This window comes from Stenella coeruleoalba (genome assembly GCF_951394435.1).
Source record: "Stenella coeruleoalba genome assembly, chromosome: 17".
In the NCBI taxonomy this organism is placed as follows: Eukaryota; Metazoa; Chordata; class Mammalia; order Artiodactyla; family Delphinidae; genus Stenella; species Stenella coeruleoalba.
Genome location: NC_137163.1, coordinates 72683614 through 72701953, shown reverse-complemented (window position 1 = coordinate 72701953; position 18340 = coordinate 72683614). Strand labels below are relative to the sequence as shown.

Genomic DNA, 18340 nt, shown 5'->3' with positions numbered 1-18340 from the left:
GTTAGCAGTGGCAGTGTTGCCTGATGGCCTGGGGAGGCCCATAGTCCATGCACCTGAACCCTTCCAAACGCCTGCGATCTGTCTGGGGGTGAAGAGTGGAGTACGCCATGTCAGCCTAACGTGAATTGCCATTTTCCCGTTCGGTTCAGCGCGAGGGCTTGATTCAATTTGTGTCCATGAGAAGCGATCACAGGAATGCAATTTTGGCTGGGAATCCTGGGAAAGATTTTAATGTAAGAATTTGCCAGGCCTTTAGCCTCAGTAGCCTTCTTTAGACCCCGGTGAAAAGGACTCATGGTAACGGAGACTATGCGAAGGAGAAAGGGAGAGAGGAGACAGAGCACGAGAAAGGAGGGTCTGAGAAAGAGAAATTGGTCCTGGTGACATCATTCGAGCCCTGATCAAGCCAGGTTTAGACTTCTCGCTTTTGGAACCAATATATTTGTTTTTATCTTGCAATGTATTTGTGTTTATTTCAACTGGAGCCAGGCTTCCTGTCACTTAAACCAAATGAGCCCTAACACACCTAGAGGCCTCTGGAGTTTTTTGCACGTGCAGAGTCGGTGAGTAGAGGCGTAAAAATGCATTTCACGGGCTTCCCTGGTGGCGCAGTGGTTGAGAGTCCGCCTGCCGATGCAGGGGACGCGGGTTCGTGGCCCGGTCCGGGAGGATCCCACATGCCGCAGAGCGGCTGGGCCCGTGAGCCATGGCCGCTGAGCCTGCGCGTCCGGAGCCTGTGCTCCGCAACGGGAGAGACCACAACAGTGAGAGGCCCGCGTAACGCAAAAAAAAAAAAAAAAAAAAAAGCATTTCACAACAGAAAAGTAACTCTACTAGAGGTTACATGCCTTGGGGACCACTGTAAGTTAAGGATGAAGCCACTGGGGTTGCTCAGGGGGCGCTCCAGTGCCGGTCCTTACTCTTCTGGGCTCTCCCGCTGACTCTGGCTACAACTGCTCGGGGGCAGCGGTACTCCAAGTACGAGCTCCACACCAACAGCATCCGCATCCCTTGGCAACTGGTTAGAAACCAAAATTCTTGATCTCCCCAGTCCTACTGAATCAGGAACTCCAGGGATTTCGAGCCACAGTTGTCTGCATTTTAATGACCCTCCAAGTGATTGTGATGGACACCGAAGTTTGAGAACCACTGCTCTCAGGCTGCTATTTCTGACTCTTGCCAGGTATGGTATCACCGGAGGGTCATGTGGGATGCGTGTGGAGTTCAGTGGATGTTGATGTCGAAGACTTGAGATTTGATTTCCCCTGCTGACACTGTAACAGGGAAGGGCCAAATCTGATTATACGTTGGATCTGTTTCTTTCGCTTTAACCTTTGCTCTCTGCTGCTTTTGTTCAGGAAAAGGATACTGTCTCTACATAATGGCCTGCCTCGGGGCACCCTGCCCCTCTGCCTGAAAGCTAAACCAAAGTGCCTTTGTTCAGGGAAACCCTGTCCACCTGTGGATGGCTGCAACAAAGAAGAAATTAACACATCCCCTCCCCGAGGCTGGCCATTCCCAGCGATATTTGCAAAACTTATGGTTTTTACTTTACTTCCTCATCTCCTCCCCCTCTCTGTGCTATAAAAGAAACTGGCATCCAAACCCCGATAAGATGATTGTTTTGAGACTTTAGTCCGCCATCTTCTCGGTCTGCCGGCTTAACGAATAAAGTCGTCTTCCTTGCCTCAATTGATTGGCCTGTCGTGTGGCGGGCGAGCAGAGCGAACTTGGACTCGGTAAAAACGTGGCTCAGATTCTTAGCTCTAAGCTCCTGGTTCACTGCAGCACCATTTTGTGAAATAAAGTTGAGACACAAGTCTGGGTTTCCCTGAAACACCAAAGTACACAGATTTGTGAGCTTGGGTTCCTTCTCTAAAGACTGTAATAGTCGATTAGATCTCTTTAATCACCGCTGTTTAATCCTACTGATGCCTAAGGAAGTGTGACACAGGGACGGAACGTGATGAATGAAGTAGCATCTCAAATTTCCTAGTAACGTGGGGTATATGAAAGTGGACCTCACCTATATAAGATGGGAAATGAGACTCTTCAATTACTGTTCCCCATCAGACCTAGGACTTACCCAGACTGGGAGCTATGAAGGGGTCTGAATTATAGGTGACCCTTAATATTCAAGGGGGCCTGTTTCAGAGGTGGAGAAATCCACCGGTACTCCCAAGATGGAGAGGAGAATGATCGTTAGACGGGCTAGACCACTTCACTCAGAGGTGGGAGGTTAGTTCCTGCTTGTGCCAGGTGCTTTGGCCTTTCTTCTCAAAGCAGAGCAAACGTTAACGTAATGCGAAAATATAGGCTTAAAGTCATGGAGCCCGGCTCTGAATCTTAGGGCTGTCACTTAGTTGCTGTGTGACCTCAGGTATGGAACCAAATCTATCTGAGCCTCAATTTCCCATTGAGAAAATGGGGAGCGTGATCTCCTGTGGTTGGCATGGGGTTCAGCAGTGATGTGAACGGCACTTGGCACGTACAAGGGACTCAGGCAATTTTCCTCTCTCTAAGCCCCTCTGCGGAGCTCCCACACTCTCTTCTTTCCTTGTGTGCCTAGTGTCCTAATAGCTCTCTCCTGGGTCTCAATTCTTGTACTCCTGCCAGACCTGTCCTCTGCCAAGTTCCCACGTCTCCAGAACCTCTCTCTCCTCTCCTCCAAAAATCACTTCCCTTTTCACAGGTGGCTAGGCTTGGAGTGGCCAGCATCATCTAATTTAAAAAGTTGAAGGTCCAGGTGAACTGGACTGGCCTAAGCCTCCCAGGAGGTGACGCGGTGTCCTTCCCAACCACCACAGGAGCAGATTAAGTCATAAGGCTCTCAGCTGGCAGGCACAAGGAGATGGATGGGGCAGGTAGGTGCTTCTGGGACCCCTCTGGTGTGTGCATTCTTTCCTGCCTTCATTCATTCACTCATGCAATGAACATCTGGTGAGTCTCAAGTGTCTCCAGGTACTGTGCAGGCTGTACGGGATGGAAAGATGACTCAGTCCTGGAATTCAAGAAGCTCATACACAGAGGGCAGACAGACTCCTAAGCAGACACTTAGGAAACTCCTGAAGGAGAAGAGGCCTTCCGGAAGGCTTGAGTCTGGATAAATAAACAGATGAAGGGGCCAGGAGAGGGTCTAGTAGGTAAAGGGATTAGCACTACCACTGGCAGAAATCAGACACAGGGTGTGCACGGGAGAGCCCCAGGGGTTCCATCGCTGGTTTGTGAAGCTTGAGAAGATGCTTGAAGAGGAAGCAGAGAGCTGGGCAGAGGCCTGCTGACGTACCTAGGGAGCCCCTTGAAGCATTCACTGGGCAGGAAGTGGCTGATCAGAGAGAACTAAATTTCTATCTAACATTTCTGGAGTCCTTACCCCATGCCTAGCACTGTACGAAGAGCTTTATGTTAATTGAGTCATTTAATGTAGATTTCCTTGGGTTGAGTGGAGGATGGACTTGGGGAGGAGAGAGCTGGCGGGGGAGAGGCAAGTTGGGGTGTCTGACGGGGAATAGTGCCAGGAACGCAGCCTGAAGGGCGGGGACAGCAGCCGGCCAGGCGGGCGGGGCTGGGTCCCCTCAGGGAGTGCTCCTTGGCGGGGATGGTGGTTCCCAGCTGGGGTGAATGTGTGGTTTATCACTGGACCCTGAATCTGGAAATTTTGTATATAGGCCCCAGGTGTTTTTTCGCTCTTTCCTAGTAGCAACCCTTCCCCACGCCCCCAACTCACACGTATCTTCGTTCCACAAGCAAATCTCTTTCAGGCAGGAAAGTCCTCGGCGGCAGTGGCTTTCTTCATCTGTGTACTGACAGCCTGGGAGCGGGTGGCAGCGGCCACGCGGCGGAAAGAAAGAGCAGCTGAGCATCCATCCGGTGAGGTCCGATGCCCTCGAAGGCGGTGGATTTCTGCTGTGCCCCCTTGTATGCAGCTACACACCCCTTGGCGCCGTCTCCCTTCCCGCGTAGGTGACCCCTCTCCGTTCAGCCGCTCGGTGGCTGCGGGCCTCCGCCCAGCAGAGGGCAGCGTTGAGACACCGACGGCGCCGGCGCCCGGGGGCCACGCCAGAAAGCCGAGCGTCAGGACCCACGCTCGCTGCAGGCGCCAAGCTTTCAAGCAATTCCCCGGGAGCCCTTCCAGCCGCGTGACGGTGCCCCGAAAAGGAGCTGGTGACAGGAATGAAATATTCAACAAATCTGTTCCGCAGAATGAAAATGAGTTGTCGTTTAGCATTTTATCATCTGGTGACACACTCTTCCCGCTTAAGGTTGGTGCAGGAGCCGGTGAACGTCGGCCGCGGGCCCCCAGCCCCTCTCCCCAGCGCCAAGCACCCTCTCTGGGGCCGCTGCCAGCGGCGGACAAGGGGCAGCGGACCCGGGACCCGGGCGGGCGGGAAGGCAGGCGGCTGCATTAAGGAGCCTGAGGATGCAGGCACATTTCCAGAGGCTGTGCTCTAGAAGGCAGCAAAGCGTCACAGCCTGATGAAGGGAGAGAAGCAGAAAGTGAGGGGAGACAGGCAGCCTTGATCTTTGCATTGGCGACAGGTGTCTCCTCTCATACTGATTCCGTTGATTAGCAGAGAGAAACGTTTAGCAGTTTCTTTGTCCTTCATCATCTCCATTGACTTGCCGTTCTTCACCCCTGCTTGTGACTGTGCTGCAGCAGATTCCTGGGCACACCTTCGAGGCTGAAAGTGACCCTGAATCCTCCCCTATTTGGCCAGAAGGGTGAGACTCATTCTGTGTCCATTTTCTGCCTTTTACTAATTTCATCATTTCACTTATTTGAGCTCATCAGAGCTCCCGTTTTCTCAGATGCAAAATGGGGTAATAATAAGAGTTGTTTCGTCATGTGTGCACATGTACATAAAGTACAACGAGGTGTCAAAAACACCTGCAGCATAGTAGGTCCTCCGAAATATCAGCCCTCCCCCTACTCCTCTGCTTCCTCTTTTCGGTCTCCTTCTTTTCTTCAAATAACCTCATCTAAACATGGAGACAAGTGGAACTTTTACTCTATGACCTCAGTTGTATTTCAACTCACTTAAGAACAATCGCAGCATTCAGAAAATAGCATGTATATGATACATATTTCTAATATTTTATTTCTGTATTTATCTATTTGTTGAATACTGGTGTATTAACCAGTATTTTGACTATATATATATATATCATCAACATGACTGTAGGGTCTTTATAAAGCCCCGAGTTAAAAGCATACTTTATATATTGTTTGGGGGACATACCTAATTAGGTAGGCGCAACCCATATTTGAGTTCCTTTCCTGGTGATGGGATGGATCATAAGATCATCAGCCCTTGCAAAAAGGTGACTGAAACAGGACTTCCTCCTTTTGAGAATGTCCCCTTCACAAGATGGAAGGTTTCTCAGTCAAGCTTAAAGGAGAAGGGGCGTTGCTTGTCCGTGTGGAATCCCCCCCCCCTCCTCCCCGGCCTGAGGCAGGAAGTGAATCACGTGTTCCCGATAAAAACCCTAAGACAGGCTTAGGGGAAAGAGCGAATCACAAGCGAGGGCTGGAAATAACCGGACTTCGGCTGGACCCCTCACTCAGTGAAAACAGAGCTGCCGATAGATTTTCCACTTGTTTTGGCGACAGTTCTATTTCTAGGAAGTTAAAAGAAGCAACAATGGCTATTGCTGCTGTGGAATTATTTCAGATCGAAGAGGGAATACTTTGTAATTATAAAAACCTTGGGTGTGAAAGAGAATGTCATCTGAAGCTTAAAGAAATTTCTTACCATAGTGCTTAGACCAGGCACATATGAATTTAGAAATTTAATTTTCAAAATATCCTAAAAAGATAGGTGTAAAATCTCATTTTTTTCTTTTTTAAAGATTTTTAAAATTGCAGTAACATCGGCTTATAACATGATGTAAGTTTCATGTGTAAAACATTATATGTCTATTTCTGTATACCCACCAAAAATTTAGTTTCCATCCATCACCATACAGTTGACCCCCTTTACGCATTTCGCCCACCCCCCTGCCCCTTCCCCTCTGGCAACCACTACTCTGTTCTCTGTGTCTATGTGTTTGTTTTCATTTGGTTTGGTTCACTTTTTTTTTAATATTCCGCATATGAGTGCCATTGTGCGGTATTTGTCTTTCATTTATTTCTTATATAGGTTTCCTTTCTATCACTTTCCACTTTACTCTTGGGGAACTTCTCTATATCCTCAAATAAAAGGTATGAACAAGAAAAACGATACACGAAAAGCAATAAATGGAGAAGTGTTCAATTCCTTTTTTCTACCTCAATTTTTTTTAGGGATGAGAATCTTACTGGAAATGGGGGAACTGATGACCATAAAAGGAACCCAACATTAGATCAATGATTGTAAAAGCGAGGCTGTTATGGGTTCTAAGTTTCTAAGTCTCTGGCCCCAAATGGATTGCACCTTAGGACATTGAGAAAAACCCTTCATTTCCCACTGCAGCAGCACTGTCAGCAACCTCTGGGGGATCCTGGAACATGATCCAGGGATTAAAGTTGGAATTTTCAAGGGGAAAATAAAAATATGTGTTCCATAAACTGGTGAGCCCATATGTAGAACAGCAAGATTCTAGAACACGTATTTAGAACAGAGTTTCAGAAGGAGAGTTTTTGAGAATTCAGATTCAAGACTCAGCACCGGTTTAATACCACAATGGCCTTCTTTCTTTGTTCGCTGGGTCTTGAATGAATGTATAAGTGTATTTGGATTTCAGCAAGTGTCTTGCATATTTCTCTTTTCTGTGGACTGGCTCATTATATTTTAGTTGGGTTGATACTGCTTGACTGTCCACAGTCCTTCCCTGTCCCCTCCTGGGAGATGTTTATATCATGAGTTGGATCTGAATGTTGGTGTCATGCTTATCAAATCTGAGAGTGAAATGTAGGACAGTTAAAATCCTAATGACAATATCTGCACTAAAAAAAAAAAGAAAATATCGGGCTTCCCTGGTGGCGCAGTAGTTGAGAGTCCACCTGCTGATGCAGGGGACACGGGTTCGTGCCCCGGTCTGGGAAGATCCCACATGCCGTGGAGCGGCTCGGCCTGTGAGCCGTGGCTGCTGAGCCTGCGCGTCTGGAGCCTGTGGTCCGCAATGGGAGAGGCCACAACGGTGAGAGGCACGCGTACCACAAAAAAAAAAAAAAAAAAAGAAAAGAAAATATTAATCAGGTAGCAAAATGGCTTTAACAGAAAAAGGGTGAGACCCAGGTCCTCCTCTTGACTACCCCTCCCCACCCAAAATGACAAAGTGACAGGATACTAGTGATGACACTCGGCAACAGCGCATGTGCTAGACTTCCTGTACTTAGTTGGCTGAGGGCTTAATGGGAGGACTAATGAATACAGGTTGTCAAAGCCGATGGCCACTTTGGCACCCCAATGTCTGGAAGCACAGAAGTCTAGTTAATGGTAGGATGGAGTCCAGAACAAGAGAGTGAGTGCATGGACCCACCCCTCCTGTATCTGTCAGACCAAATTTAAAGTGGACTCTCCAGTTTTGAACACTATATTTTAAGAGCAACACTGAGGGACAGATTTGTACGTTTGAAATGATAGAGGAATATCGATGTTTAACCAAGAGGAAAGAAGACAGCTGTGTCTGCGTGCGTGAGTGTCATGGTATCTGTCTTCAAATTTGAGCAGAGGCCGAGGCAAGAGGGCTGGAAATATGCTGTGTGATTCCAGGAACATTCACGTTGCAGGTCATATGTCGCCTTAGCCCTTCATAACCCCTCACAGAAAGCCCCTCCTCCCGGGCCCACACTATCTCATCATCCTGTTTCATTTCCTCTATAAGGCTTAGCACGAGTTGAAATTTTTGTTCATTTGTTTTCTTTTTTTTTTTTCTCTTTATCCATCAAACTGTAATCCCCGTGACGCAAGGGCCCTTCTCTCCTCTTCAATGCTGTGTCCTGGTGCTCAAGCCAATTTAAACAGCACAGAGTAGATTCTTAATCAGTAATAGCTGGAAGATAGAAAGGAAGGAAGAAAACATGAATGGATTCCAATGGGCAAAAATAGACGTAGTGCATAGAGTTAGGAAGAGACTAATCTAACTTAATAAGACATGGGATGTTCCAACGATTGCTGGTGTCTGGTCTTGGAACCAGTGTTTTCTGGGGATGGTTCCCTGTGCCTTGATATATTCAAAGAAAACATTGCAGGCCAGGACTAGAGTGAGAAATGGATTCAATGGCCTCTACAAGCGGGTGAGATTAAGCTAAAAATATTTTTTTATATTTAAAATTTCTCCTCCTCTTTAGGAATCCAGCGTTGTGTGGACTTACCAGCTTAAACCATGTGGATTTAGACCTCCGGCTGCGAAGGCGCACTCACGGCCGCCGGAGAGGAGAAGAGGTGAGTTGGTGGCCATGTTCAGAATCTGTGACCGTCACGCTACTGGAAATCCCACTTCCTGGGAACGCTTTGAACTTTCTGTTTCGGTTTTTTCAGTTGGGGAAGGTGAATAATAATACCTTCCTTACAGACATGTTGTGACCTAATTAAATATCTCAAAAGTATTCCTATGATGCCCAGATAAAAGGCATCTAGTAAAGGCCAAACAACGCTCTTGTTCTCTCTGCAGACACTTCCCTGTAACTGTCCTCACCACAGCACCTGGCGTGTGTGTGTGTGTGTGTGTGTGTGTGTGTGTCCTGGGAGCAGATAAATGTAAGGCCGGAAGTGCTTTGTCAGTGTGATGGGAACCGTTGAAAGACTTGACTTAGCTGCCGTGTTCCAGTTTCACTCTTCTTCATTTCTGGTCCAGCAAGACAAAGCTCTGAGCCACACAGAGGGTCAAGGTCATGGCGCTTAGTACTTCCTGCATTCGACCAGGTGCTCGAGTGGCCCTGGGTAGCTCTGCTGTTCCTTTCCACACTTTTCTAAGCTTGATCTCCTGAGGCCAGATGCTGGGGAAACCTGCCTTGTCCCATTCTGTGACCCGAAGTTTCTGTGGATTACATAGAAAGCCTGGTTTGGATTCTACCCCTACCCCCAAGGGAGGTTCAGGTGGGGAGCCCGCCCCTGACTCCCATTACAGACCCCAGTCGGGCCGGGCTTCGTCTGATGCTCCAGGGGTAGGGCCCTGGGTCGCTGGGCCCAGGATCCTTGGCTGCAGCGGGCATGTGCCCTCCAGAATGTCATGACGACCCTCTCTTGCCCTGAGGTTCCACCAGAAGCCCCAGCCACTGTGATCTGCCTGTCCCCTCAGTTGTACAAAGATGTAACTCTCACAGGGCCAGTTGGGCAAATCCCTGGAGTTGGTGTGCAGGCACTGTGGGTGATGCATCCTCTTTTCATGGAGGTCGATACCCTGGGAGGATGAGATTCCGGGGCCGCAGAAAGCCATCTTTCCCACCCATCAGACAAGCCATCTGCAGCAGGAGAGGAGGCTGCTCCACAAAGGAAAGCAGAATGAGAAATGGAGCCAGAGAGAGCTGGGTGGCATTACAGGGCCCTGGATAAGCCAGGACATAAGTTCTCGGTGGTGGGAATCAATGCGCTTCCAGACCATGTTTGAAAAATTAGATTTCTGTCTCTTGCAATGAAAAAATCCTGTCTAGTACACTGGCTGCCAGGGTTAGAGGAACACAAACTCTTGTACCTACGTGCATGTAACAGGAAGTCGATGTCGAGGTGAAGAGAAGAGCTGGGCTTCTGCGGTGTTAGTACAGCAGCTTGGGTGAATTAGGAAGGTAGGTTTTCAAGTCTGGTGCTGTTCAGAGGATTTTGGAATAAACCAGAAAATGGAAAGGGGCCAGAATGAGGAAACTAATATTTACTGAACATTTACTGGCTTTGGACCCTGGGCTATGTTCTTTGCTATGTTATCTTGTTAATTTTCATGATAATCCTATGAAGTAGATATTCTCCCCATTTTACTGATGAGAAAACTGAGGTGTAGTGGAGTTAAGTTGCTCTTTCAAGCACCCACAGCTACAGAGAGGCAGAGCTTTTACTGAAGTCAAGATCAGTCTGATTTTGAAGTTGTTGCTCTTTCTAGAACCCCCGAGGGCTTCTTAAAGTGAGAGATTTTGGCCTCAAAGAGGGCTGTGGTTCCTGTGGAAAGATGGGAAAGTGTGAGGGGATGGTGGGGAGCAGGGCACGAGGGGGGCCTGTCACGTGACCTCTCACAGGGCCAGGCACATATCAAGTGGTTCACAAATATTTCCTGGAAGGAGTACCTTCCAGTTCTTGCATTTTTCTCCCCCAGGAAGGGTGATCCACTTGGATGCAAGCCCCTTCCTTGCAGATTTTCAGATCTGAAATCCTTGAGGTCCTGGTTTATTAAAGTTGAAAGGATGAGACCAGGCGCTTGCAGAGGAGGCCGGGGGAGGGGAGGGGAGGGGAGGGGAGTGTTCAGCTGCCCCTCCCTGTGCCTCATGGACCCGCGTGGGGTAGGGGCGAGATTTCACTGAATGTCCCCCACACTGTCTTTCCTCTTCTATTTCTTCTTCTTCTTGGCTGCTGCGAGGCTCAGATTCTCTGTAAGTATCTGAAAAAGGTGACTATGAAAGTGAAGAATAACGAATGCTACCCACCAGAGTGTTTTCCTAGGGGTGGTGCACGCGAATTTTCAAAAATTGGTGAACACTGTTAGCAGAAGAGAGTCTGGAGACCCCTTCTCCCACGGGCCTTGGTTCTTGGTAAGGACGCAAAGAAGAATCTGAGGTCTTACCCGTTGCAAGAGAGTTTACTGAAGTTAAGGAGAGAACAGAGAGAACACCTCAAAAGAGAGGTGGGCCAGGCCAAGGAAGGCAATGGCCCCCAAGGACTGGGGTGTAGAGCTTTTTAGGCAAGGTTTTTGCGTAATCCAGGAGGTCGTTGATTGATAGTCTTAATTGACGGCTGCAGGTTATATAACAAGAGGCTCTGCTGTGCATGTTCTTCCCATAATGCAGTCTGTTATAATTAGATGTATGTATTCATAGAATATTTATGAACATTTAATGAGCCCAAAGGTTATCTAAGGACGTGATAGCTTGAGATGTGCGCATGTGCCAGAGTGAGGACCGTCCCTCCAGTCAGCCGGCGGGGGTGGGGTGGTGGTGGTTGTTTCGGTCCCCTGACCATTTTGGAGGACGGATGGGGTCGTGTTTGGGGCGGGGTTGGCAAAATAGCTTGGCGGGATTAGGTGGCTGTTGGACATTCCGCCGAGGGGCCCACCTCTCGTTGCTCATGGCTAACTTGCTGCCTAACAAAACCAGTGCAGTTGTCGGACAACCCTGCGGAAGCGCTTGAAACGGGTAGATTTGCGTTTTAGAAATGCCATTTCAAACGCTCACTTACGGACTTTTTTTTTTTTTTTTGGTACGCGGGCCTCTCACTGTTGTGGCCTCTCCCGTTGCGGAGCACAGGCTCCGGACGCGCAGGCTCAGCGGCCCTGGCTCACGGGCCCAGCCGCTCCGCGGCATGTGGGATCCTCCCGGACCGGGGCACGAACCCGTGTCCCCTGCATCGGCGGGTGGACTCTCAACCACTGCGCCACCAGGGAAGCCCACTTATGGACTTTTGATGTCCAATCAAGGGGCTGCAGTTGAAATCTGAAATCCCAGTGTTTGCGGGAAAGCGGTTGCGTGGCTGGGCAAGCGGCTGCCTTTCAGAGGCCTGTTGGAAACGTTTGCACGCGGATGAAAGGAGCAGTCTCGCAGACGGTGGCTGCAGGTGGGGTTTGCTCCAGGGGCAGGTGTGTGGAGACAGTCGGAAGCGCTGTTGTGGTTTGTTCTCTGCGGCTGGCAAGGTAGACATAAAAATAAAGTCCTCCAATAACGAGGATAAAGTAAACGAGAGAGGAGGTTTGTGCCTCCGGGCGGGGGGAGAGCCTTGAGGGGGACGGGTCGCTCCTGGAGGAGGGTGGCGGCCTCGGGGTTCAGGGAGGAGGAGGGTGCTGCCCACGGGACCCCTGCCTCGCGTCTGCATGCAGCTGTCCCTAAAACATCGTGGGTCCGGCTTGTCCTGGGTTTCCGGGTGCTTCCAGGATACTGAGGGAAAGGATGAATGTCGGCCACCTGGCGGGCTCCTGAACCCGGTGTCCTGGGGGCATTTCCAGGTAAAATTGCACCAGTACGGTTAGATGGAGTTCAGATGTGCAAAAAACAAAAAAAAACCTAGTCCTTTCAAGATGCTTTACAAGGCATTTTAAGCTAGATCCCTAGGCTTTTAAGAGTGACTCTCTGGGCAGCTGGAAAAAAAAAAGTCTGCAAATCAGAATTTTTTTCTTCTCCACAAAGAAAGCAAAAAAGGAAACCCCAAACAGCAATGACAAGAGGCTCAGCTCCATCCCTGCTTTTGTCGTTGTTCAGAATAATAACACGGAACCTGAGATCTTTTTTCTTCCCCCCGGTGGAGCACGTTACTTTATTTTTTACGTAAGCAGAAATTGATTTTTGTCTGTTCTGAATGAAGCTGAAATGAAAGAGGCTGTATTCAACAACACCATCAGATTCAACAGAGGAAATAGCGTTTCTTTGCCAAACATTCCAACTGAAAAATCAGAAACAACCATGTCATCATTCTGGCCTGAGAAATGGTAGCTGCCATAAGCGTATGAGGGCACCGTATCACTTTGGGGGGGGCGGGTGGTTGTAACACACAGCTTGATCTGGCAAAAAATAAAACAAATGAACCCAGAGCAACACAGAGGAAGGTAGCCTACATCGTGGGTAGGAACAGGCATTGAAGCTTGACAGTCCTCTGTTCAAACTCAGGATCAATTAGCTCTGTGTCCACAAGCAAGTGGTTGAATCTCGCTGCGTCTCTGCTTCGTTATCTCGAAAAAAATAATGAGGAAACCTCCCTTGTACCGTGGTTGTGATCATTAAAGGAGGTGCTGCCTCTGAAGAGCTTAGCACAGTGCACGGCACAGTCAGTGCCCAGCAAATTCCTTTCCTGCCCGTCTCCAAGCACTCAATATACTTACAAGGCCCCTACACTAAGACTTTGACAACCATAGCTGGAAGGAAGGCTTTCCACCAGAACTTCAAAGAGACCTATCTGCCATGGATGTAAAAAAAATTACTATTCTTAAAATGTCAGCTTCCCTATGATAAGAATCACTTTAGAATTTATGAGGAGGAAATAGGAAAGTGAAAATTGGTCAGGCTACTTACTCCTTAATTCTGATTTAGAGCAGCCGTAAAACTCTAAATATATCTGCTCAGTGCCCTAGCACTGAGGAGGTTTCCAGGCAGTTTTCTAGAAATGAGAGTAAATGACTGTGTTTTGGATCAAGAAGCCCCACACGGCAGAGCTTCATGAAGAACCTGGGACCATTCCTCTTTCAGTGGGGATGGAAAACAACAAACTGGGACTCTGTCCTTTGCAAATGCCAACAGCTCTTTTGATTGATTTTCCCTCTCTCTCTCATCATCAGAGAGCTTGAGAAGCTAACGTGAGAATCAGGCCTCAGGTAGAAATGCCCCCTGGTTTGTGCCAATCACCTCCCCAGCTTGAAGGCTCCTGGGTTTCATTCACTGTTGGTTTCTTCTCTTCGAGGACAGGGCAGCTCCTGCTCCGGAGGGTTCACAGCAGACCTGGTATAGTCCTTGTACAGATGAGAATCAATTTCTCTGTGCCCTTCCCTTCCTCCTGGTAGGAAGGGGCTCTTTTTCACATAAACATATTAAAGTAATGGTAAGTCCACATAAAAGCATTCAAATGATTTTTAACCTGGGCACCAAAGCCATTTAATGGAGAGAAGAAAATCTCTTCAACTGGCAGTGCTGGGGTAGCTGTGCATCTGTTTGGAAAAATAAAGAACCTTGTTCCATCTCACACCGCACACAAAAATCAACTGAAGCTGGATCACAGATCTACGTGAGAAAGCAAAAATGATAAACCTCCTAGAATAAAACACAGACATATCTTTACAACCTTGAGGTGGGTATATATTTTCTAGAGAGGACATAAAAACCACAGACCATAAAAGGATCAACATTAATAAATTAGACTATCAAAATTAAAAATTCCTGTGGGTTAAAAAACACCACCAAGAAAATTGATAGGCAATTCACAGACTGGGAAAAATAATGCCCAACACATACATATGACAGATGACTTGTATCCAGTATATCAAGAACTCCTGCAACTCATTAATAAAAGAGACCACCAAATAAAAACTGGACAAAAGACTTAAGTATTTCACAAAAGATGATAATGAAATGGCAGTAAGCACATGAAAAAGCACACACGATCCTTCAGGAACGCAAGTGAAAATCACGAGATACTGCTGCACACCCCCTAGAACGGATAAAATGAGAGAACATGCCGCAAGCAGAGCTTTCGTATATTGCTAGCAGGAGCCTAAAGTGGTACATCCTGTTCGACAGTGTTTTAAAAGTTAAACTTACAACTACCCTATGACCTAAGTATTTATCCAAGAGAGATGAAAACAACATGTGCAAGCATGTTTATAGCAGCTTTCTGTATAACAGCCCCAAACTAGAAGTATCCTGCTTGCCCATCAATAGAGTGGATAAGCAAACTGTGGTACATCTAAGCAAAAGGTACCTCAAAGCAAAAGGAACAAACTTATGGTATACGCAGCAAGATAGATGCACCTCAAAAACATTTTCCTAGTGAAAGAAGCCAGACCTCCTCACCAGCCAAAACCTAAACGTATGATTCTACTTACATAAAATTCTAAGTAAAGCAAACTATGTTATGGTGATGGAAATCTGATCAGTGATTACTTCCAGGGAGCGAGAATTGAGTGCGGAAGGGCAGACAGACTTTTTTTGGGAGCAACATCAATGTTCTGTGCTTTGATGCACATTCGTTAAGACTGAGTGGACAGTACACTTAAGATCTGGGCATTTCACTGTGCATAAATTAAACCTCAATTTAAAAACGAAAGTTATCAGGGGAAGGTGGTCCAAAGGTACAAACGTTCAGTTAGAAGATAAATAAGTACCAAGGATATAAAGTACCACATGATGACTATAGTTAACTCTGCAGGGTGATATATAGGAAGGTTATTAGAAGACTAGACCCTAAGAGTTCTCATTACAAAGAAAAAAATATATTTTTTCTTATTTTGGTTTTTCTTTTCATTGTATCTATGTGAGATGATGGAGGCAAACTAAATTTATTGTGATAAACATTTCATACTATATGTAAATCAAACCGTTAGGCTGAATGCCTTAAACCTATCCAGTGATGTATGTCAACTATAGCTCGATGAAACTGGAAAAAAAGTTCAAGCCACAGCCAATTGGTCATGGGTTGCAAAAGAGAGCTTTGTTCGTCTGGCAAGTGCTTCCTGCAGAAGACAGAGCAGTGCATAATGAGGGGCTGGACAGCCTGGGCTCTGAGGGCAGAGCTCCCCTCACAGGTCTAACCTAAAGGGGCGGCAGCAAAATGAGTCTAGGTCAGAGGGTGGGCGAGGGTAGGAAAGAAAGGGGTCAAGAGAAAGACCTCATTGGCCTATCTGCCATGGCTTCTGAAAGGTTGGAAGATGAAGGTAGGAATCATAAAGAAATACGCTGCAGTAGCATCTGGACCCGATTGGCTACTAGTAAAATTGCTTCCTTTGTGCTCTCAGCCTGTGCTTACAAATGACTTCACTGGGCCGAGTCCCGGGCCTAGGAGATGCTCAGTAAATACTTCTCGAATGTGTGTTCTTCTGGAGGGGCCTTCTTCCCCACCTGAACCTACCTTACATACTTTAGTACCTTAAACGCTTCTTCCTGGCTCACCTGCTAGTCCCGGGGCAGGCAGGAGAAAGGCTGGGGTGCAAAGGCAGGCCCAAGGAGACAAGGCTGGGCGAGCTTGTGGAAATGGCTCATGGCTGTCTGAGTCTGCTCGGGCTGCCATGACAACACGCCATGGACACAGCACTCAAACAGCAGACATTCCTGTCTCACAGCTCTGGAGGCAGAAGTCCAAGATCAAGATACAGGCTGAATTGGTTTCTGGTGAGGTCTCTGTTTCTGGCTTGTAGAGAGAGAGAGAGAGAGAGAGAGAGAGAGAGAGAGAGAGAGAGAGCTCAAGCAAGCGAGTTCTGGTGTCTCTTCCTTTTCTTATGAGAACACTAATCTTATTAGATCAGAGCCGTACGCTTATGCCCTCACTTAACCTTCATTACTTCCAAAGGCTCTATCTTCAAATTACAGTCACATTAAGGGGATGAGGCTTCAGAGTATGAATTTTGGAGGGACACAATGTTCAGTTCACAGCAAGTCCAGAGGAGTGACCTTTGCAAAGACTCCCGGGTATGGGGGAGATTTGCTCCTTCTCTGCTGGTGAATGGCTTTTAGACAATAGCCTCTTGTCTCCATTAACCAAATGGGATTTGAATCAGAGAAAAGCACTTTTATTTCCTCAGCCTCCTGAGCTATCTAGTCTTTCCACCGGGACAGCTCCTCTCCAGGCATCCAATCATTTATCAGAAATGAAAAAGCTTGCTGAGAATGGAAAACGCTGTAAGACAAGGCATGGATCTGAGTCCATAAGAGGAAGTCAAGGCTTCGTGCATTTAACTGATTGCCAGGAGGAGAAAGAATGGCTGGTGTGACAGTCCTCTGGGGCTTTGTCACATGAGCAACAGAAAGAAAAGTGGGCTGTGTCCTGAACAGAGCCCAGAGGGGAGGAGTAAGCCGACATTGAACCATTGTCTACACTCGGAAAAGGAATTCAGAGCAATTGGAAGCAGCTTGATTTTCCTGAACATTCTCCAAGAATTCTTTATAGCTCCTTTCCGCCTAGACTTAGGTTTCTTGCTGACACCGTAAGTGACTGACACTTCCCCAGGCTGGACTTTTTATCTCACTGTTCGCTGTCCGTGGAGCTGAGGCTGGTGTGTTTCCATTTCTTCTCTGGCCTGACTGGTTCTGGAAGGAACTGAAAGTCTCCTGCAGAAGCAGAGCACAGATTGGGCTTCAGAGGAGGCTGGGAAGGCCCTACTCGAACGATTCTTGGATTCAGAGTCGTTCAACCTTGAATTTTAAGAAATGCATATTGATGACAAGAATTAATTGCAGTGGATTTTAACCTTAAATTTTAAGAAACGCATATTGATGACAAGAATTAATTGCAGTGTCTCTAAAATCAGTATCAATAGTATGTCAATAAGCCATTAAAAATATCTAAAATCAGGGCTTCCCTGGTGGCACAGTGGTTGGGGGTCTGCCTGCCGATGCAGGGGACGCGGGTTCGTGCCCCGGTCCGGGAAGATCCCACATGCCGCGGAGCAGCTGGGCCCGTGAGCCGTGGCCGCTGAGCCTGCGCATCCGGAGCCTGTGCTCCGCAACGGGAGAGGCCACAACAGTGAGAGGCCCGCGTACCGCAAAAAAAAAAAAAAAAAACAAAAAAGAAAAGAAAAGAATCAATGTCATATAACAAAACAAATGTGAAGTACCACATGTCACTTTGTTTAGCTACTTGTCTATTAAAGCAGTTTCCACTGTATGTGGGAATCCAGCTTCATTAGGCTTCCATGAGGCCAAGTTATCCCACGAATAGATGACCTAATGGACTTAGCGTATTTTATTTGTTTTCTCCAAGAGTTCTTCGCCACTAAAAAAATCCAAAACCAAACCAAACAAAAGCAAAATGGGAGTAGCTTATGGATGTCAAGTTTGTAAACTACAATTTAAGGATGTATCTGTTTCAGTAACTGCTAAGCCAGAGGAAATGGTTGAACTTTCCATAAAGAATAACTGCTTAGGAAAGAAATTTTGGAGGTAGATAGAATTGTTCATTTGGTTGAAAGAACTAGAAAATCTGCCAAGTTTCATGAATTCATACATCACGAGGAAATTACTTAAGCTTAATGAGGATAGTGCTTTTTTAAAAAATTAAAACATTAAAAAAATTGTAGTTGAATATACATAACATAAAATTTCTTATTTTAACTATTTTAAAGCATTCGGTTCTGTGGCATTAAGGTCATTCACATTTTTGTGCCACCATCACCACCATCCAAATTCAGAACTTTTTCATCCTCCCCAACTGAAACTCTGTACTCCTTAAGCCATAATTTTGCATTCTCCTCTCCCCCAGTCCCTGGTTACCATAATCTTTATTTAAAAAAAAATTATTGGAGTATAGTTGGTTTACAGTGCTGTGCTAGTTTCTGCTGTACAGCAAAGCGAATCAGCCATACATATACATATATCCACTCTTTTTAAGATTCTATTCCCATGTAGGTCATTGCAAAGTATTGAGTGGAGTTCCCTGTGCTGTATAGCAGGTTCTTATTAGTCACCTATTTTATATATAGTAGTGCGTATATGTTAATCCCAATCTCCCAATTTATCCTTGCCCCCTTTCCTCCTTGGTAAATGTAAGTTTGTTTCCTACATCTCTGACTCTATTTCTGTTTTGTAAAT

General features: G+C 46.9%; 2 protein-coding genes across 5 annotated transcripts in view; one reads left to right on the top strand and one right to left on the bottom strand.

The window, feature by feature from the left end:
* Positions 1–2826: 2826 nt before the first annotated feature.
* LOC307175835 (uncharacterized protein) overlaps positions 2827–18340 on the top strand; it is a gene marked incomplete at its 3' end in the record, with an annotated part of 67823 nt that continues 52309 nt past the window's right edge. For 3 of the 4 annotated variants that reach the window (XM_079901416.1, XM_079901414.1, XM_079901413.1), the window contains exons 1-3: positions 2827–2864; positions 3762–4262; positions 8273–8366. In XM_079901416.1, the coding sequence (XP_079757542.1) occupies positions 2856–2864; positions 3762–4262; positions 8273–8366 (604 nt within the window). In that variant the 5' untranslated portion in view covers positions 2827–2855. The remainder of the gene's footprint in view (positions 2865–3761; positions 4263–8272; positions 8367–18340) is intronic. The other variant, XM_079901415.1, reaches the window with a different exon arrangement.
* The window catches only part of ASPH (aspartate beta-hydroxylase), a 414018-nt gene continuing 412494 nt past the window's right edge, over positions 16817–18340 (bottom strand). The window contains exon 28 of the transcript XR_013824500.1: positions 16817–16861. The gene's annotated coding sequence lies outside the window, so the exon portion shown is untranslated. The remainder of the gene's footprint in view (positions 16862–18340) is intronic.